The 18,293-nt window shown below is 32.5% G+C and overlaps 9 protein-coding genes across 9 annotated transcripts; 3 read left to right on the top strand and 6 right to left on the bottom strand.

Annotated features, from left to right (window-relative positions):
• Positions 1 to 141: 141 nt before the first annotated feature.
• PXA1 (ATP-binding cassette long-chain fatty acid transporter PXA1) lies at positions 142 to 2,763 on the top strand (the record flags this gene model as incomplete). Its single annotated transcript, XM_041549341.1, has 1 exon — positions 142 to 2,763. One exon carries the CDS (start codon positions 142 to 144, stop codon positions 2,761 to 2,763), a length of 2,622 nt encoding a protein of 873 aa, XP_041405275.1.
• Positions 2,764 to 2,795: 32 nt separating this feature from the next.
• KABA2_02S14806 (uncharacterized protein) lies at positions 2,796 to 3,704 on the bottom strand (the record flags this gene model as incomplete). Its single annotated transcript, XM_041549340.1, has 1 exon — positions 2,796 to 3,704. The coding sequence occupies one exon, from the start codon at positions 3,702 to 3,704 to the stop codon at positions 2,796 to 2,798; it is 909 nt and encodes a 302-aa protein (XP_041405274.1).
• Positions 3,705 to 3,967: 263 nt separating this feature from the next.
• KABA2_02S14784 (uncharacterized protein) lies at positions 3,968 to 5,266 on the bottom strand (the record flags this gene model as incomplete). The annotated part of the gene is made up of 1 exon (XM_041549339.1): positions 3,968 to 5,266. The coding sequence occupies one exon, from the start codon at positions 5,264 to 5,266 to the stop codon at positions 3,968 to 3,970; it is 1,299 nt and encodes a 432-aa protein (XP_041405273.1).
• A 1,421-nt stretch (positions 5,267 to 6,687) lies between these two features.
• DFR1 (dihydrofolate reductase) lies at positions 6,688 to 7,335 on the bottom strand (the record flags this gene model as incomplete). The annotated part of the gene is made up of 1 exon (XM_041549338.1): positions 6,688 to 7,335. The coding sequence occupies one exon, from the start codon at positions 7,333 to 7,335 to the stop codon at positions 6,688 to 6,690; it is 648 nt and encodes a 215-aa protein (XP_041405272.1).
• A 333-nt stretch (positions 7,336 to 7,668) lies between these two features.
• Positions 7,669 to 8,133, top strand: POC4 (Poc4p; the record flags this gene model as incomplete). The annotated part of the gene is made up of 1 exon (XM_041549337.1): positions 7,669 to 8,133. The coding sequence occupies one exon, from the start codon at positions 7,669 to 7,671 to the stop codon at positions 8,131 to 8,133; it is 465 nt and encodes a 154-aa protein (XP_041405271.1).
• A 1,619-nt stretch (positions 8,134 to 9,752) lies between these two features.
• On the top strand, positions 9,753 to 10,751 carry RPL33B (60S ribosomal protein eL33; the record flags this gene model as incomplete). Its single annotated transcript, XM_041549336.1, has 2 exons — positions 9,753 to 9,771; positions 10,447 to 10,751. The coding sequence occupies 2 exons, from the start codon at positions 9,753 to 9,755 to the stop codon at positions 10,749 to 10,751; spliced, it is 324 nt and encodes a 107-aa protein (XP_041405270.1).
• A 463-nt stretch (positions 10,752 to 11,214) lies between these two features.
• KIN4 (putative serine/threonine protein kinase KIN4) lies at positions 11,215 to 13,596 on the bottom strand (the record flags this gene model as incomplete). Its single annotated transcript, XM_041549335.1, has 1 exon — positions 11,215 to 13,596. The coding sequence occupies one exon, from the start codon at positions 13,594 to 13,596 to the stop codon at positions 11,215 to 11,217; it is 2,382 nt and encodes a 793-aa protein (XP_041405269.1).
• Positions 13,597 to 15,117: 1,521 nt separating this feature from the next.
• Positions 15,118 to 15,822, bottom strand: MGE1 (Mge1p; the record flags this gene model as incomplete). The annotated part of the gene is made up of 1 exon (XM_041549334.1): positions 15,118 to 15,822. The coding sequence occupies one exon, from the start codon at positions 15,820 to 15,822 to the stop codon at positions 15,118 to 15,120; it is 705 nt and encodes a 234-aa protein (XP_041405268.1).
• A 342-nt stretch (positions 15,823 to 16,164) lies between these two features.
• MKK1 (mitogen-activated protein kinase kinase MKK1) lies at positions 16,165 to 17,778 on the bottom strand (the record flags this gene model as incomplete). The annotated part of the gene is made up of 1 exon (XM_041549333.1): positions 16,165 to 17,778. The coding sequence occupies one exon, from the start codon at positions 17,776 to 17,778 to the stop codon at positions 16,165 to 16,167; it is 1,614 nt and encodes a 537-aa protein (XP_041405267.1).
• Positions 17,779 to 18,293: the final 515 nt, after the last annotated feature.

Genomic DNA, 18,293 nt, shown 5'->3' with positions numbered 1-18,293 from the left:
GAAGGGATTATATATATATAAGCTGGAATTATTAATTTCCCTTTGAAATATTTTAATAGATCGTAGTGCTACTTTTCTGCTTTGAGACTGTTATTCTTGGTATTAAATATACAATACAGTATATTTAAATTAAACATAAAAATGAGTACACAATTTTATTTTGGATTACCGTTAAAAACGGTACCATTAAGAATATATATTCCAATAGTATTAAGACATTTATTAAAATTAATTAAATCACCTAATTCTAAATTGTTACAAAAGAAAAGAGCTCAATATATTTTATTATCAATAATTTTATCGTCGTTAACAATTTTATCTGGTGCAACTTACGGTAGTTATAAATTAATTCAAAAATTAATCAATTTTTATAATTTAAACTGGAATTTTAGAAAATATGGTAAAACAACAATTAGAAGAACAAGATCACAAATGCAATTTGCCTCGGGTGCAAGAGTAATGTATATCCCTGATACTCAATTAACAAATAAATTAAATAATGATGAAAATATCATGACACAATTACAAAATTTTAATGATAAGAAAAAAAAAATATTTATTAAACCAAGAAATGATGATCTTTATGAACATGATAGTTTTATATTTAAAGTTGTTGGTATGAGTGATAGTAATTCATCAAATATTTTTTATTCAAAATTTTTAAATCAAATGAATTGTCTTTCAAGAATATTAATTCCAAATATTTTTGATAAAAATTCTTTATTATTAACTCTACAAGTTTGTTTCTTAATATTAAGAACTTGGTTATCTCTCTTTGTTGCTAGATTAGATGGACAAATTGTAAGAGATATTATTTCAAGAAAACCAAAAAAATTCTTAATTGATTTATTAATTTGGTTTTTAATTGCTTTACCTGCTTCATATACAAATAGTGCAATTAAATTATTACAAAGAAAATTAAGTTTAAATTTTAGAGTTAATTTAACAAGATACATTCATGATATTTATTTGGATAAAAGACAAACTTTTTATAAATTAATATTTGATTCAAAATCTTCAAGTTCAATTATTAAAAATATTGATAATTCAATAACTAATGATGTCACTAGATTTTGTGATGCTACTTGTTCTGTTTTTGCAAATATTGCTAAACCTGTTATTGATTTAATATTTTTTTCATTTTATTTAAGAGATAATTTAGGAACTTTAGGTGTTGCAGGTATTTTTGTTAATTATTTTATATCAGGTTATATCTTAAGAGGTTATACACCACCACTAGGAAAATTAAGTAGTGAAAGTTCTGCTGCAGATGGGAATTATTATAATTATCATTTAAGTTTAATTAATAACAATGAAGAAATTGCATTTTATCATGGTACTGATGTGGAAAAAATTAAAGTAAAAATATTATATGACACATTAATGGAAAAAATGTTAAATATTAGTAAAAGAAAATTTAATTATACTATGCTTGAAGATTATATTTTAAAATACACCTGGTCAGGTTTAGGTTATATATTTGCTTCAATTCCTATTGTAATGTCAGGTGGTAATAGTAATAATAATAATAATAACTTCGAGAAAAATTCAGAACAATCAAATATGAAAGATTTTATTGTAAATAAAAGATTAATGCTTTCTTTGGCTGATGCAGGATCAAGGTTAATGCATTCAATTAAAGATATTTCACAATTAACTGGTTATACAAATAGAATCTTTACATTAATTTGTGCTTTACATAGAGTACATTCAATTAATTTTAATTATGGTGCTAGTAAGAAATTTTTAAAAGATAAACATCAATTAGAAAATTTTGATTCAGAAAGAGAGAATAATATTAATAATCATCATCATCGTAATATATCGAGATCATTAAATGGAGAAGATGTCATTCAAGGTACAATTCAACATAATTTCAATGGTTTAAGATTTGAAAATATTGATGTCATTGTTCCCTCCAATAAAGGAAAACAAGGTCATAAATTATTGAAAAAATTAACTTTCCAAATTCCAAGATTAATTGAACCAACATCTTCAAAGACTAATTCTATTCAAGATATGACTGATATGGCTAATATTTCAACACCTTTCATTAATGGACCTGGATCAAGTATTTTGATTTTAGGTTCAAACAGTTGTGGGAAAAGCTCTATTCAAAGAATTATTGCAGAAATTTGGCCAATTTATAATAAAAATGGACTCTTATCAAAACCTCCTGAGAAAGATTTATTCTGTGTTCCTCAAAGACCTTATTTTACAAAGACTGGTACTTTAAGAGATCAAATAATTTATCCAATGTCAACTGATGAATTCTTTGATCGTGGGTATAAAGACAACTTGTTGGTTCATATATTAAAAGAAGTAAAATTGGATTATTTATTGAAAAGATCAAAAGGTTGGTCTTTTTTCGATGAAAGAGCAGATTGGAAGGATGTCCTAAGTGGTGGTGAAAAGCAAAGAGTGAATTTTGCACGTATTCTGTTTCATCGACCAAGATTTGTCGTATTAGATGAAGCTACAAATGCAATTAGTGTGGATATGGAAGATTATCTTTTCCAACTATTGAGAACATATAACTTTAACTTTCTAACTATATCTCAACGTCCATCGTTGATTAAATATCATGACATGTTATTAGAGATAACAGGTGAGAATGGTGCATGGCAATTACAAGATTTGGGTACGGATGAAGCTATAGTCACCATAGACATAGAAATGGAGGATCTTGAAGAAAAACTTCAAAACGTTGAAGATTGGGAAAATGAAAGAGTAGTTTTGAAGAAAGAACTGGAGTCTATATAGTACTTATATTGAGTCATTGTTTCACATCGCAATCAATTGCGTACAGACCATGGCATTTTACCTTGAATATATAAATTAAAATGTGATTCACAATCGGTTATTTCACCGTTCAATAGTAGAAGACTTAAGGTTTCATAGCGAGGAGTTCTGGAGAATGGGTTACGGTTCTCTTTCTTTTCTCTTAGTGGCTCACAGGTACCATACCAATCCTTAGCAAAATGATTAAGAGCATTTTTATTTTCTGCTTTAGTAATATTAGAAAAATATTCCGTTAATTGTTCCTTTGTATAACTAGTTGGTTCTGGACCGATTGATATATAATTTATTTTGGTTTGAGGAAAATCAATTGCTTTGGCATGATATTTAACGAATCTTTCTTCTTTAAAACCAAACCCAACAATAGTTATATCCTTTGGATAACTGAAGAATATCTCTTGGAATCTGGCAATAGAAAATAACAAATTATCAAATGAATCTAAAGAGAACTCTTCTGTTGATACATTGTATGCGTTAAAAATTGTAGATATATTCCCGCCATTAGAGTCGATATATGAAGAAATAGACTCTAAGTAATCAATCATCTCAGAATCAAAATTATCTGGTATGTCATTTGTGTTTCTCCAATGTTGAATTATCTTATATGTTAAAAAATAATAACTTTGAGCCTCTGATATGGGACCTAATTCTGGCTTCGTTTGAGAACCACTAAAAATAAGTATATTATTCTCAATATCATTGGTTAGTTCAACAATTGCACGTAAACAATGTTTGATGAAGGATATGTGGTCGTTACCTTCATACTGGAAAGGGGCAAGGGACCATTGATCTGTGGTTTCACCTAAGTGATAATTCGAGGATGTTTTGTTTTGTTCAGTAAAATTCCATACGGAATGGCAAGGTACAATAATCAATTTTGTTTTGGTGCTAATGTTGGTTGGCATAACTTATGATTTCTATTGATACTCCCTTGATTCTAGTATTCTTATGGGTCTAATTCGTGTTGTTGGACCAAAGTTGAAATATTTCAAGATATATTGTCATGTAAGTAAGTTTGTTTTTTTGTTGCTTAAAGTTAAAAAAACTGCAACAAGGTAAAGGGTAATAGTAATATTTACTTGTCGTAGTTTATACATTATGCATTAAAAATTACATATCAGAAATTTAGATTATTTATTTCTATATAATATATTGTCAAAGAATTGAATCATACTTTGATTTCCTTCTCATCATCCCAAGCTTGTCTATTGAATCTCCAGTGAGAACAAGTTTCAGCTTTTAGATCATCTTTATCACCAACAACGGACCCACTAGGAGTATTCTTTGTGGAAAGGTTCAATTCTGCACTCAATTGGATGAATTTATCGTCAGTTTTATCTAGAGGTTCATTAGCTGATATAGTAGAATAGTCAACTTCTTTGAACCATCTTCTCTTCCATTCAGTACCTTCCTCTTCTTCTTGTTTCCTTAATTCTCTTTGATGATTCTCGATCTTACCTTTTTCCTGGGCAATCATAGACATATCACCAAAGGTAATTCCTTCAGCAACTTTTTCCCATGCTCTTCTACTCTCTAATGGGTTTTGTTCCTCGATTGGTTTAACATATATGTGTTCAGTTGGGTGGTTTATGGCATCATAAAAGGTACCTCTTTCTTCACCGGTTTCACCGTTTGCTATTTTAGAAACCCCAGACCATTGGCCACTCATAGTGTATAATGGATAATTGTTAGCGTTTAAATCTTCAACACTCTTGTATAATTTAGCCTTGAATGTATTCTTCTTCCCAGAGAAATAACCTCTACCTGAATATTCGATAACGGTCACTAAACCCGAAGAAGATTGAATCATTGACTTACTATTTAATTCCACAAATGGTGCAGCCATTAATATACCTTCAATATGAAGAGCTGGTAATGTTACTAGGAATGATTCGTCTTTGACATGTAACATTGCATGGCCAAGTTGCTTGACACCAAGCATCAAAGTTTTGCTGAAAGTAGCTTTAACTTGATTATAACCTTCTAGTTTCACATCGTTCTTATCATTAAATATGGTGTATGCAGTCTTTGGAGGATGATGAGAGACTTGTTCACTTAATAATACAGTCTCACCGTATTCTTCCTTTTCTTTATTATCCCATTTGCCAACAAAAACTTCTCCTAAGAATGGGTTTAAAGGTTTCTTTTCAGTACCCATTGATTCATTACGAGAACAATATTGAGACTTTAAAGTAGCAATAAACCATCTAGTAACAGAAAGCATACGTGCTACATCAACAGATTCCAAATCAGTGACTTCAGGAAATTTTGATTTGTAGTTTTCTTCTGTAATGAAACTTGATTCCAGAAATAAATCCGGATGTTCAGCCCAATATTGTGGGAATTCAGAAAGTGAAGTAGTTGATAGAATAAATGGTGGTGCAGTTAATGAAGAAATATCACCTGAGAAGGATGCTACAGACTTCAAAAAGGATGTCCATGAGGAAGAAGAAGCATAATCAGTCATTGTTAAATGGTGTTTAATTGGTAAATACTTTATTTGGATGTGACAAAACACAAGTTTGAAAAGGAAGAAAATAAATATCAGAGTTGATTTAGAAAACTTACAGAGGAAGAGGGTCGTAACAATATACCTTCCAATAACCAATTAACTCAGTTTATTAATATATATATATATATACGCGTGGTGTAGGAATTGATATTTTGTCTTGGATCTACCTGTATGTTAGATGCATGCTTTTTTTACAAAATCAAGATTGAAATTTTATCTAAATAATTGAATAACATAGGCATTTAACGATGCACAAAGCCATCCTATAAAGAAAAAGAGAAAAAGTAGTCTAGTACTGCAATATTCCTGTAGAATGAAAGAACGTATTCTTAGTAACAGCACGACTTGTTAAAGGAAAATAAATAAGAGCTTTAAGATAAATGGTTGGACCCATATGATGTTAATGGATCACCAAACGAGCGACCGTGTTACACGTCGTTGTTGTCATTTTGTTGGCGAAACGACAACAAATTGGTAGCCAACCGCAATTGTTGTGATAAAACAGTTTGAGAGAGGAAATGTAAAACGGCGTATATATTTTCGTTCCAAGTTCAAGAGAGTACTGAACAAGTAATGTAGTCGACATCACTGCACAGGATTTGAATAGCCTTCTTATCATCTTCTCGCTCCACCTGATAATTCTCCCCAATGGAAATACAACCTGTGTTTATACGATATAATAGACGTCGATTTGACGTAACGAATAAGACCTCTGTATGGATTTCGTTCAACCTTCGTGAATGAATGGTTGGGTGCCTATACGACCACCAAGGAAATTACGTACATCACATTTTCTAAAGAAATTTTGGTAGCTGCTGCGGAGAAAAACACGCAGAGAGTAATATTATTACGTGATTTTAGTTGTTTTTTTATTATTATTTGTACGTTGTTTTCTTTGTATCGCTCAACAAATGGTATTATAAAGTAAGCGATTCTCAAATCAATCAACTTCTCTGGGCAAGTTGGTGTCGTACTCGTCCAGTTAGGGTATGAACTATGACGACTATCCAGCCAGTCGTAATTAGGGACTGTGTGCTTTGATTGCGACAGAGTATAACTTCTCTGAACAATGGTACGCTGTCTTAATTCGAGATCTAACCGACATAGATGGAATTGCAATGCTTTATATTTACTTAATCATGTATTTATATAAAGAGGGGCGAGACGAAAGAAAGGAGTTATACGGTAATGGTAGATTATATATAATAATGTGCAATGCCATGGTAATGTGGAACCATTCTTGTGCAAGCCTTTTTTTTCTTTTGTAATCTATGAGAAGGGTATATAATAGTCTGAAAGTATTATCTCAAATGACTGAAAATGTAATAAACAATATAAAAAGTTTTTATTTGAAAACAAGCAAGTATGATGTTTGGTTAATGAGTCTTAGTATACAGGGTATATTGACATTTATAACCCTTTTCGTATTCGACGTATTCTCCTTGTGTAAATGGTTCTGGCAATTCGACTTTTGATGGTAAAAAATCTCTTAAGCCATTTTTTGATTCGACAAAATCATCTTGGATTTGTTTTACATTAAGAAATGTATCCATATCCAGTATATCCAACTCTGGAGAATCAATTTCCAATTTAGTAATCAACAACTTATCCGAAATCTTAATACCTTCGGAATAGATTTGACCACCACCAATAATATATATCCTCTCCAATTTTTCACCTAATTGTTCTTTTAGTTGGTCTATACCTGATGTCAATGAATTAATCTTATAATATTGTTTTTCCTCCGTTAATGTGTCTAGAGTTAATTGAGAGTCGAACCCTCTGGAGATTACCACATTGATTCTGTTAGGCAAGGGTCTGAATTTTAACGGGATCGATTCCCATGTCTTCCTACCCATAATCACGGCATTTTGTTTGTTTGAATCAAATGTACTTGATGTCACCTGTCTAAAGTATTTCATCTCTTTAGATAACCTCCATGGCAGACCACCTTGGCAACCAATTCCAAAGTCAGGTAATAATGTAGCAACGACACTAACAACATCGATTTTAGGTACAGGCATTGTTTTCGATATGTTTCTAGAATGAACTGGGATCAAGGAGATAGGATGAGTTAAAGGGATGGTTCCTTAACTGTCGAGGATAAGATGTTTCATTGTTTCGAATCTGTCAAATGTACTTATTTAATTGCGTATAAGGAACAATTTTTGTAATTAGCGTGTGTACGCGTTTGAGCATCTCTAAATTTACGCGGTATTGAAAAATATAGTGAGACCTCATGGAAGAAAAAAACCCGTTAAGAATAAATAAATATTTAAGGAATGGATACTACATTGCTCATCACTTCTCTGAACCACTGAATCAGTACATTGAGAGAAACTGAGAAGGAAATCGAGATGGCTACCAGAACAATCACACACTACATTACTCCAGAGGATTCGCCACTGGGGGGAACCTCCTTAGAAATCATTGCTACTATTGGTAAAGATCCATCTATTAAGAAAATACCGATCAGTTTAACTATATGTTATGAAAAGGAAAAACCTGAGGTTGATGATCAGGGCAACTTAATATCGAAGGTACAACCATCTACTTTACAATATTATCATTATTCTATTCCAAATAAATTGCAAAGTAGAAAGAGTGATGAGCCCGTAATTGGCATTCCATTATTAGATACAAATAACGACTGGGTCAGTGGTATCTCACGGAAACTAGCAAATGCTACAGCTAAAAAATACCAAGTGCCATGTTATGTTTCATGGTCAACAACGAAACCTTCAGATATGACATCAATTTCAATGGATCAAATGTTTGTCCTAAAAAATTGTATCAATTTTATAAATAGCATATATAATTAATAGAATAAAGTTCCTTCTTTACGCTCAAAACTAAATTAATATCCCCCAAGCCATTCTTCAGATATCCATCAACCCAATACATATATAAAAAATTACATATTAACTAAATTTTTTGTTTTCTAAAATATCAACCAAACCTTTGCTTGAATAAATTAGGAAAAAAAAAAGGTTAAAACTTGTCAGACTGCCATTCATTCCCGCCCAATGTACCATCCCTTCAATAAAGAAGTTCATAGCAAGGGTCAAGATCATCGCGCCAATTGTAATGTTAAAGTGATCCCGAAGGAAAGTTATAACTGAAACCGGCAAAAACAAAATTTAAAATAAAGTAGATGGCCGAACCGCTAAGGATTGCGGACCAAGCTAAATTGGGATAAATTTTTCTCACTCTAGGGTATGAAGGTTATGAGGCTCATCAACCAAGTTGGATTCAGTGGCTCTTTTGAAGAGTCAAAGAGTGACGATTCCTATAGAAATGATCCTACTGTAGAATGTGTTAGTTAAACTTCCATGCTTTGTAAAAAAAATAAAATGTAATTAGTTTTTGTAAAATATAATAACAATAAGTAGATCCTTTTTGAATTGATAAAATATGATTCTTGATATTTTATCTTCTTATTATCATATAAATAAAAAATTAAAACCAATGTTAGGGGTATAAAACATACTGAAGTACGTCGACAACCCTTTTAGAAAGGAACTAAAATAAAACTTATAAGAGAAGAAAGTTCTATACATATAAAAGTAATGAAATTACCTCCCCTTTTATACTTTTCCTTTCATTGAAATTTCTCATACATTTTCGCAACTCCCGATGACCTAACCGAAAAAAAAACTTCTCATTTTAAAATGAACCTTCAAGGATGCCCTATGTGGTGCATGGGTTATTCAAATATCTCATCCTTCTCTCACTACAACTTTTTTTTCTTATAGGGTTTAAACACGACAAACCCACAAAAACGAAATTGTTTGACAAATTTTTCAGTTATTTTGTGAGACGGCAACATCCGTGCATTTTTAATCCTGCATCCAGACATCCACAGGAACGTATCCTTCTCACATAAAGACAAGGTTTCGGTCTCTTTGAAAAAAATATAGGAGACGGGGCGTTGATTCCAAAGTATTACCGTTTCATCATTTAGAGGTCAGTCCCTCCTGGAAGTGGAGGGCACATCTGTTCTACCTGGTGAGAACAACCCACTCTCCCTGGGTGGAGAGAAGCTGGGTCTGGTTCGTTCTACTTCCCTTGTGATATTCTCGGTTCCACTCTGCATATAGTATCTTTCTAGGCAGCCTCTCCTAGTCTCCTGTCCTTCTAGCTGCTTAATGTAACAGTCCCAATGGTCGTCTTTACTGGTAATTCTGAAATTTTCATTGGAATTATTACGCAAAGATATTGCTATCCCCATCACAGTATCGAGAAAGCCTCTGAAGTTTGAGAGGAGGGAGAAGGTAGGTCACATTGGTGAAACTACTATGAACTGTAGAACACTGTTTTTCAAAATTTAACTTTTATTATTTTTGAAATAAGTATATACTAGTACTATATATATAATTAATACCTATTTATTTTAGTTATTCTTAAAATCATACACAAGATATATCAAACCAAACACAAAATGGCTGAATCCCACAGATGTATGTTGAACCACTAATTAATACGAATTAAAGATATGATATTAGGTCTTAAGAGAGTTTTTCATTAAGTTGTGGAAATGTTGACAAAATATATTTGAAGTATCATAAAGTAAAAAGAGGACATTATGATCAAGATAGAATAAATGAATGAACAGTACTATTGTAATAGAACAAATATAAAGGGAATATTATCCGTAGGAATAACAAGAACGAAATATAAAAAAGAAAAGAATATATGAAGATACGTCTAACTTAGTATGAATCATATGATTGTTAATGAGTAATATACAACTTAGTTGTACGTTTATACAATTCTCGCAAGAGCAAGACTCAAAAATAAACTATAAAGGACCCATTGATTTAGAAAATTAAGAAAGTATATGTTTGCAAAATGACTATTTGAGGTCAGCTTGTACTCGAATTTTGTTTCATATGACATATATCCACAAAAAATATATGAACTCTTAAGTTCGAAACTTTTCACGATATCAGCATAACAGTAACTCTTAATGAGAAATAAACTAATATTTTAATATCTTTGATCCAAATATATTCCCATTGATAAATACATGAATACTAACATTTTTTAAAATTGTTTTGATCATTCTTTTTTTTGAAAGTAATCCTCGTGATTTTCTAAAAAACTACCGTCAAACATTTTAACATTAAATATAGTGTACGTCAAAGGTAAGCACCTATCCTACCAAAGATCTAAGAGCGTTAACAACCCAAACGTCTCTTTGATCCAAATTGAAAACGTTGCTAACCCACAAGATGCTCAATTCTACCTAGGTAAGCGTATTGCCTACGTCTACAGAGCCTCCAAGGAAATTAGAGGTTCCAAGATTAGAGTTATGTGGGGTAAGATCACAAGAACTCACGGTAACTCCGGTATTGTCAGAGCTAAGTTCAGAAACAACCTACCAGCTAAGACTTTCGGTGCCTCCGTCAGAATCTTCTTGTACCCATCTAACATTTAAGCGCCAAGATGTTATAATATATTTTATGTAAATTCTTTAACATTTTATAACTTAATACAAGTATCATTTTAGTCTATTTCGCTAATTCATTGATATAAAACATTAATGTATTTTTGAAGATATTTGTGTCATATAATTAGAGACTTGGAGTTTCAAAGTAAGCGTCATTTTAATCGCTAATGTTTTATTAACTATCGATAATCCTTCGTAGAAGGTCAATGGTAATTCATATGATATTTACCGATATATAATTAATATGAAGATAATACAATAATATAATACATAATTATTTAATGTTATTATATCTGAAAAAAATGCAAATTAGAAAATTGATCATTACGATTCGTAGTGATTTTTTCTAGGGTATTTATTATGAGTTTGATTAATAACTTAAAAAAAAAGGAAATACAATAATCATAATATTAGCCAAAATCGATATCTATAAAGCTAACGATTAGAAATTCTAAATTCTCATACTCCTCCTTTTAAAGAAATCCAAAACTTTTCTTGCTTTAGAAACTTCCCGATGTGGTGGTATATTCGAAGCATTGCCTCGTTCCTGGATTTGAGGAGTCGCACGTGTCGAGAGGCTGGAAACCATTACTGACGCTCTTATAGCTTGTCTAGATGTAGATCCAGATGAATTCTCAGTGCTTTCCTTCTTTATGGCTGAACGTTCGTCTGTAACATTTTGTTTTGAATGCTGAGAACCCTTCAATGTCGGTATCGTAGATACAGCCGTACGATAGCTGGATGTCGTAGTTCCTGATCTATCTCTAATATGTGAATTATTCCTTTGATGATTCGATAGAGATAATACTGATGTCGAAGATGTTTCTTCGGTTTCCATGGTGGTCTTAGAGCTATTGAAAGAAGAATAGAATGACAGAAAGCTAAATCTCTTCTTGTCCTTTTCGTCTGTTGAATTATTAAGATTATTTCTCATAGGGATATTCTCATTTATTCCTTGATAACTTCCATATGTGTCCTTAATTGGTGATCTTAAAGCTTCATGTTCGTTATTAGAAGAATTATTGGATATCTCAGATGGTCTGATTCTTATGTTTTTAACTGGTGATGAAGGATATGTATCATTCGATACAACAACATCGTTCTTCTTAATAATTCCTGACATTTGAGATATATTTGTCTTTGAATAGGATGTCAAAGCTGTGATATCATCCGGTACTAAGGAACTAGAACGAACTGGATGGATATTCTCCGACACTAATGTATGCTTGGAGTCATCTTGGTTTTCTAAGTTTTCACCTGACGTAGAAAAGTTGTCAGGAGTTGTAGAGTGTAGTGTTAAATGATATGTAGCGGGCCTTGGTTTATGATGACTATTTTGATCTTTATTAGTATGAATTATATGATCCGTATTTTTATTTAATGACTTCGGATCAATAGCTCTAATATAATCCTGGTTCTCGTTATTCGTTATGTCGAATGTTGGATCGAGATGTTGGCTCAAAGGAAGTGAAGCGAATCGATCGGAAATATTAAAAGGTTCACCACTTCTTAGATTTTCAACTACATTATTTTCCTTTGATATGATATCTAAATTGGAGTCCTCATCCTTTTCGACTACAGCTCTAAGTGCCGCAGACGCTGCTGAACTGTTTCTTTTTGATTTTTCTTCTTCTATTAGAGGTTCCAATCTCTTTCTTTCATGAACAGTATGGCCCCCTAAGACCTCATCTTGGTATGTATGCTGTGTTGCTACTGATGCTTTAAATGTGGTATCCATTATTAATGATGTTGCACGTTTCTTTTGTGTTTCATGCACAACACATGAGTTCTTTGTTGTGGAACTATTTGCTATACTTGACGCAACCATTGTCGAATTTCGTTTTAATTTACCATTATCTTTCTTCTGAAGCATGATTCTATCCCATTCCTTAGCACTTACACAAAGAAGATGAAAGTATGGCTCTAGCCATGGATGCTGGATTATATCTGTCATATCTGTCCTTTTTTTTGGATCAGGGACCAATATTTTTCTCAAAAGATCTCTTGGTACAGCAGACACATAACTGGGGAATTTTAATTTTGTTCTAGTAATATAATGGTACAGTTTCGGTATGTCGTCACCTTTTGGGTTAGAGGGATCATCATCCCAGGGTAAATACCCTGCTAGCATCGCGAACAAAATAATGCCACATGACCATATATCAGCTTTACGACCCATATATGGCTTCGTTGTGACAACCAATTCAGGAGCAGCATAGCATGGAGACCCACATGAGGTACGCATCAACTCATGGTCTCGACGAAATTCATTAACAAACCCAAAATCCGTGATTAGTAGGTTTTCGTTACTATCAAGTAATAAGTTTTCAAGTTTCAAATCTCTGTGTACTAAACCCTTTGAATGCATATATGTTACACCACTAATCAACTCAACAAATATCTTACAGGCTCGTTGTTCATCTAGCCGCCTTTTCTTCTGTATATATTTGTAAAATTCTCCACCTGAAGCATATTCAAGTACTATACCTACATACTTGGAATTTTGTAACACTTCTTCTAGTCCTATAATATTTGGATGAGTAAGATGTTTAAGAGCATTAATCTCTCTGTATACTTTTATCTCTCTTTCAGAGTTTTGTATTATAGATGACCTGCGTATAAGCTTAATTGCTACTTGTTTTGACACGTCGTTAGACCCTTTAGCAGGTCTTGTCCAAGCCATCTTTACTTTACCGAACTCACCTTCACCTAGTGTTGCACCGATGAGATACGGACCAAATGTGACATGTTTCTTCTTTTGCCTCGTGGGTGATTTTGCCGATGATGTACTCTTAGATGTATGAGATGGCATATGTGGTGATGTGGAAATCATTTGTAACCTTAGATACCGATGTGGCTTTTACCCTATCAATATTATAAGTGCTGCTGCTTTTTTTCAATCAGTAGACTACTTCTGGATATTTTCTTGTGAATAACTTTCCTCCTCAATTAAAAATAGAACTATTGAATAATAAAGTATTTGTCAAATTTATTTCAATAAAAAGTCAGCTCAAAAAATATATATATATATGAGAGCACTGCTAATATATTATATTTGATCAACTCAATACCAATCGAACTTACGATATATTTCAAAAGTTATCTTTTATTATAATTAATTTTACTAGTCTTTTGTTCTATTTTTTGTTTATAAATAAATAAAAAAAATAAATACCTAACTTAGTACCAGAACGCCAAATTTTTGAAACTTATGATTAGATAAATTCAGAAACAAAACAATAAAGATATCCTTAATTATCACTCTCAATATCTAATTGTCAGATTATTAAATAATATTATCAAGATGTATATAAGCGAAAGAACAGTTTTACTTTACAATTTATTATAATGTAACTCTAAAGCACATGTCACTTAGCTTCGCAAAAGTCATCATGAGAAGTGTCATTTTGCATTATTACGTCAATAATAAATGTGGTGCTATTTGTTCCAATAATACCAAGTTAACAAGAATCAGCAACGATGTGCTGATTGGATATGATGATCTGTTATGTTTCAACCGTTGTTGCAATAAAAATACTTCTGTTATTTGGTTTTTTCTTATAATAGATGTAGGGCCACTTCTTACTGAAGTTCGACGCTCTTCTTTGTGTTTATAGGAAAGAAAAAAAAGTTGAATATATAAAAATAGAACATGCATTGCAAATTTGGTTGTTTGTAAACAAACTTTTGTAATGAAGTCTTCTAAGTTGATATGTTTAGATGGCGAATGAAACGATTTTGTAACGTTTACATTTGAAGATTAATAATAATATTAAACTAAAACATTACAGGACTTAGAGTTTGCCAGTATTACTAGTATTTATGTTTTTTATACTTTCCCTGATTTGGGATGCAGTTTCTATACTGTTTTTTTTTGCCCAAATGGAGCAATTCAATAGTTGCATGATGTACGTTTCGTATGTTTTCAAGTCGAATCGTGTCTTGTCTTGTCGTAATTCTGTAATTTAAAGTTATTCATTCATTCGTTGAGTATTAAATGTTGGTAGTGAACTATAATTATAAAATACATATATACAGGGCGAAATATTAGTGTTTAATTGCTTACATATGTGATTGTGAGTTAACAACAAACTATATCTGGATGATGAAACCTTTTCAACTTTTGGAGGGGTATAATCAGTCATGTGCTATCATAAACTTTCCTTTCAAAATGGTATGTCGTTGCATTATCATCTTTCATCCTTCTTTTGACGTCATACAATTGATTCAGTTTAATATATTAATAGTAGCTTGTAGTTAATGGGGAAGATAAAAAAAGACATGATAATACTATGGATAATGGGGGGGAGAAAAAGAGGTCACAATAGAGAAAAGAAAATAATCATATCACAGTTTAGTTGTCGGAACCCTTAACGATACCAACCTTAGCTGGTCTAATAACTCTTTCATTCAAAGTGTAACCAAGTTGTTGAACATGGAAGACGGTACCTGGTTCTTTGTCTGGTTGAGGTAGTTCAAAAGTGGCTTCATGCTTATTTGGATCAAAGGCTTCACCTAGAGGGTCCAACTTTTCAATACCGTGCTTTTTCAAAGTACTTAAAAACACATCTTTAGTCATTCTGACACCGGTGTATAAGTCACTGATTTCTTTTGACTTCTTGACATCTTCTTCCTTGAATGCACTTAAAGCGTGACCGAAGTTGTCTACAGATTCTAATAGATCCTTAGCAAACTTTTGCAAAGCAAAATCTTTGGCCTTCTTAACATCTTTCTTGGTGACTTCTTGTAAGTTTCTGAAATCAGCAACAGATCTCAACAATCTATCTCTTAATTCCAATGCATCCTTAGTCTTACTCTCTAACTTAACCTCAAGATCCTTAATAATCTTTTGATCGCCAGTCAAATTACAAGAATCTTCTGCATCAGTTGAGGTTTTACTGCTTTCGCCAGATTTGTCCTTAGCAGCGTCTGCAAAATTTCTAAAGGAGAAAGTGTTGAACTTGGTAACAGTTATAGGAGTGTATTGGTTTGGTGCGGTTCTCAGCATCATGTTGGAACGTGGAAGGGTTTTTCCGACTGATCTGTACATGGATCTCATTCTTATTGTTATAATTATTGATGTTATTTTAGTTACTTTTTAATTTGTAGTTAAAGTAATGATAAAGTTATTTTATGATTATACCTCATCTAAAGAACAATCGTTGCTCTTTAAATATGGGTTAAGTAGTTCAAAGTTTCTACTTCTGGACATAGGTGACTGTTCCAAATTCTGAGCGTCCACCGGCAACGGAGAAGGAAATTTCAGTGTAGAAGTCGTCAAAACATCACTCAACACGATGGGAGGAGAACATATCATAATCAATCGTGACCTTCGTATATTGATATATCTATTTAATGGACTATGTGGTAGGTACGTATTATAAATTTAATAATAGGTTAATTATTCTTCCCAACACTTATGGATGAATTTTTCCATATTAACCCGTTTCTTCATCTGACCCTGTATCCATGGATGTTGTAACATTTGTCTAGGTGATGGTCTTTCTGCTGGATCCTTTTTCAGACAGTATGCAATAAAAGACTTGAAAGAACCACTCCACTTGATGTTGTTTTCTTCTTCATCCTTCAACTGTGGTTCAAATGTAAGAATTAACATTAGCAATTCAATTGGTGCGATGTTTGCAGTAATCTTATCAGAACCAAACGGGAAATGACCTTGAGCTACCTCGAGAACAGTCAAACCAAGAGACCACACATCACAGGTAACACTATATGGCTGACCTTGGATTCTCTCCGGTGCCATGTAGAACGAAGTACCAGTAAATGTTGTAGCAAGAGAGTTGACCGCTTCACCACTGACACCGAAATCACATAACTTAACTTCCCCGATATCACTTAGCAATATATTCTGTGGTTTAATATCTCTGTGGATGATTTTCTTTTCATGTAGATAGGATAACCCTCGTAATATAGATTCTGATACTTTTCCTAACACTTTTTCACTAATTCTCCCACCTCTTTTCATCAAGTTCTTGTATACAGCTTCCAATGATCGGCCACCCATATATTCCATCGCGATATATATGGACGAATTCTCTTCATCTGTAAACATACCATAATATCTAACAATATAGTCAGATTTAAAACTTTTATTAAACTGTAACTCTCTGAAAATTTGTTTTTGGAACTCTGGATCAGTGTTCAAGACATTGATAGTCTTTAATGCAAATATTGTCGATCCATGTTTCAGTTTACATTTCGCAACAGAACCACCAGCACCTTCACCTAGTACACCTAGTGTGACAATTTCTTCTTTTAAATGTTTGAAGTGCCATAGATTTTCTCCAAGATCAGTAACATCCATTTTTGGTGGTATGGCATGCTCTGATATCGTACGTTCCGACGATAATGTTGAGGTGTTAGAATCTGGATATGGGTAATTGTTTGCGTTTACTAAAGGTGTTGTCGATGTGCTGGTGGATTCCTCGTAAGTAGAGAGTAAATTTGATATATAAGAATCTTGCGAGCAAGGTGTATCATAACCAGGTTCTGCAGGTTGCCCATCTGTAGGGTTCAATCTCTCTGTATTGATGCTTAATGTTTTTAAAGAATTCTGTATATCGACGGGGCTCATAGAAGGAGGTGGTCTTGTCCTAGAAGCAGGACTAATCTCTTTCATACTTATCCCTTGGATAGGTGGAGGTACGGGTCGTCTTCTAGTTGATCCTGATGATGTAGGTGTCTTTGATGATGTCACAGAGCCTGAACGAGATCTATCAGATGCTGGGCCTCCTACAGAAGGTATATTCATATTCATCTTGGGGAGTGGTGGTAAAGCAGAATTGGTATTACGAATGTTCAATGACAGTGGCATCGTCGTCGTACTCCCGCCTACTTGACCATTTATTCTGTTTACATTATATATGTTTGTATTTTTATTTGATAGATGTGGATATCCTGTTGTGGCCTCCTGTTGTTGAATTTGTGGCAATTTTAACTTTGGGATCTTAGGGTTCTGCCTTGTTGATTCAGGTGGTTTAAAGAGAGATGCCATTGTTTCAGGTTAGCACGAAATGTATGTGTGGTATTAAGTAACTTGAGCTGCTCTAAACAACGAAAAATATATATATATAGCTAGACGTTTGTGATTTAATTATATTTCAGTAATATAGATTGAAAATGCTTATTAATGTTTCCATGTATGAATTCGATGTTATATCTACAATATGATCTGATGCAAAACGATTTAACAAAACAAAAAATAGCGAGATGTATATCAAAAAGGAAAATATACTAACAAAAATGTTTTCCAATAAGTTGATAACTCTTGCTTTAAGTTGAATTAGGTAATTTACAAAGTAGTGTTTCAAATTTATATTTATTGATGGGGTCATCTAATTTTAATAGTAATAATAAATATTGAAATTTATCATCATCTTTAACTTAAGAGGATAATTTGCGCCTCCACGCATGTGGTGGTAAAAAATCCCGCAGAAGATAAATAAATAGAAGAGGTCAAATTATTACATGACAATTAACTGACTCAAAATAGACTTTTTAAAGATATTC

This window comes from Maudiozyma barnettii (genome assembly GCF_903064755.1).
Source record: "Maudiozyma barnettii strain CLIB 1767 genome assembly, contig: KABA2_02, whole genome shotgun sequence".
Lineage (NCBI taxonomy): Eukaryota > Fungi > Ascomycota > Saccharomycetes > Saccharomycetales > Saccharomycetaceae > Maudiozyma > Maudiozyma barnettii.
The sequence above is the reverse complement of the archived record's forward strand: the minus strand, read 5'-3'. Positions and strand labels throughout refer to the sequence as shown.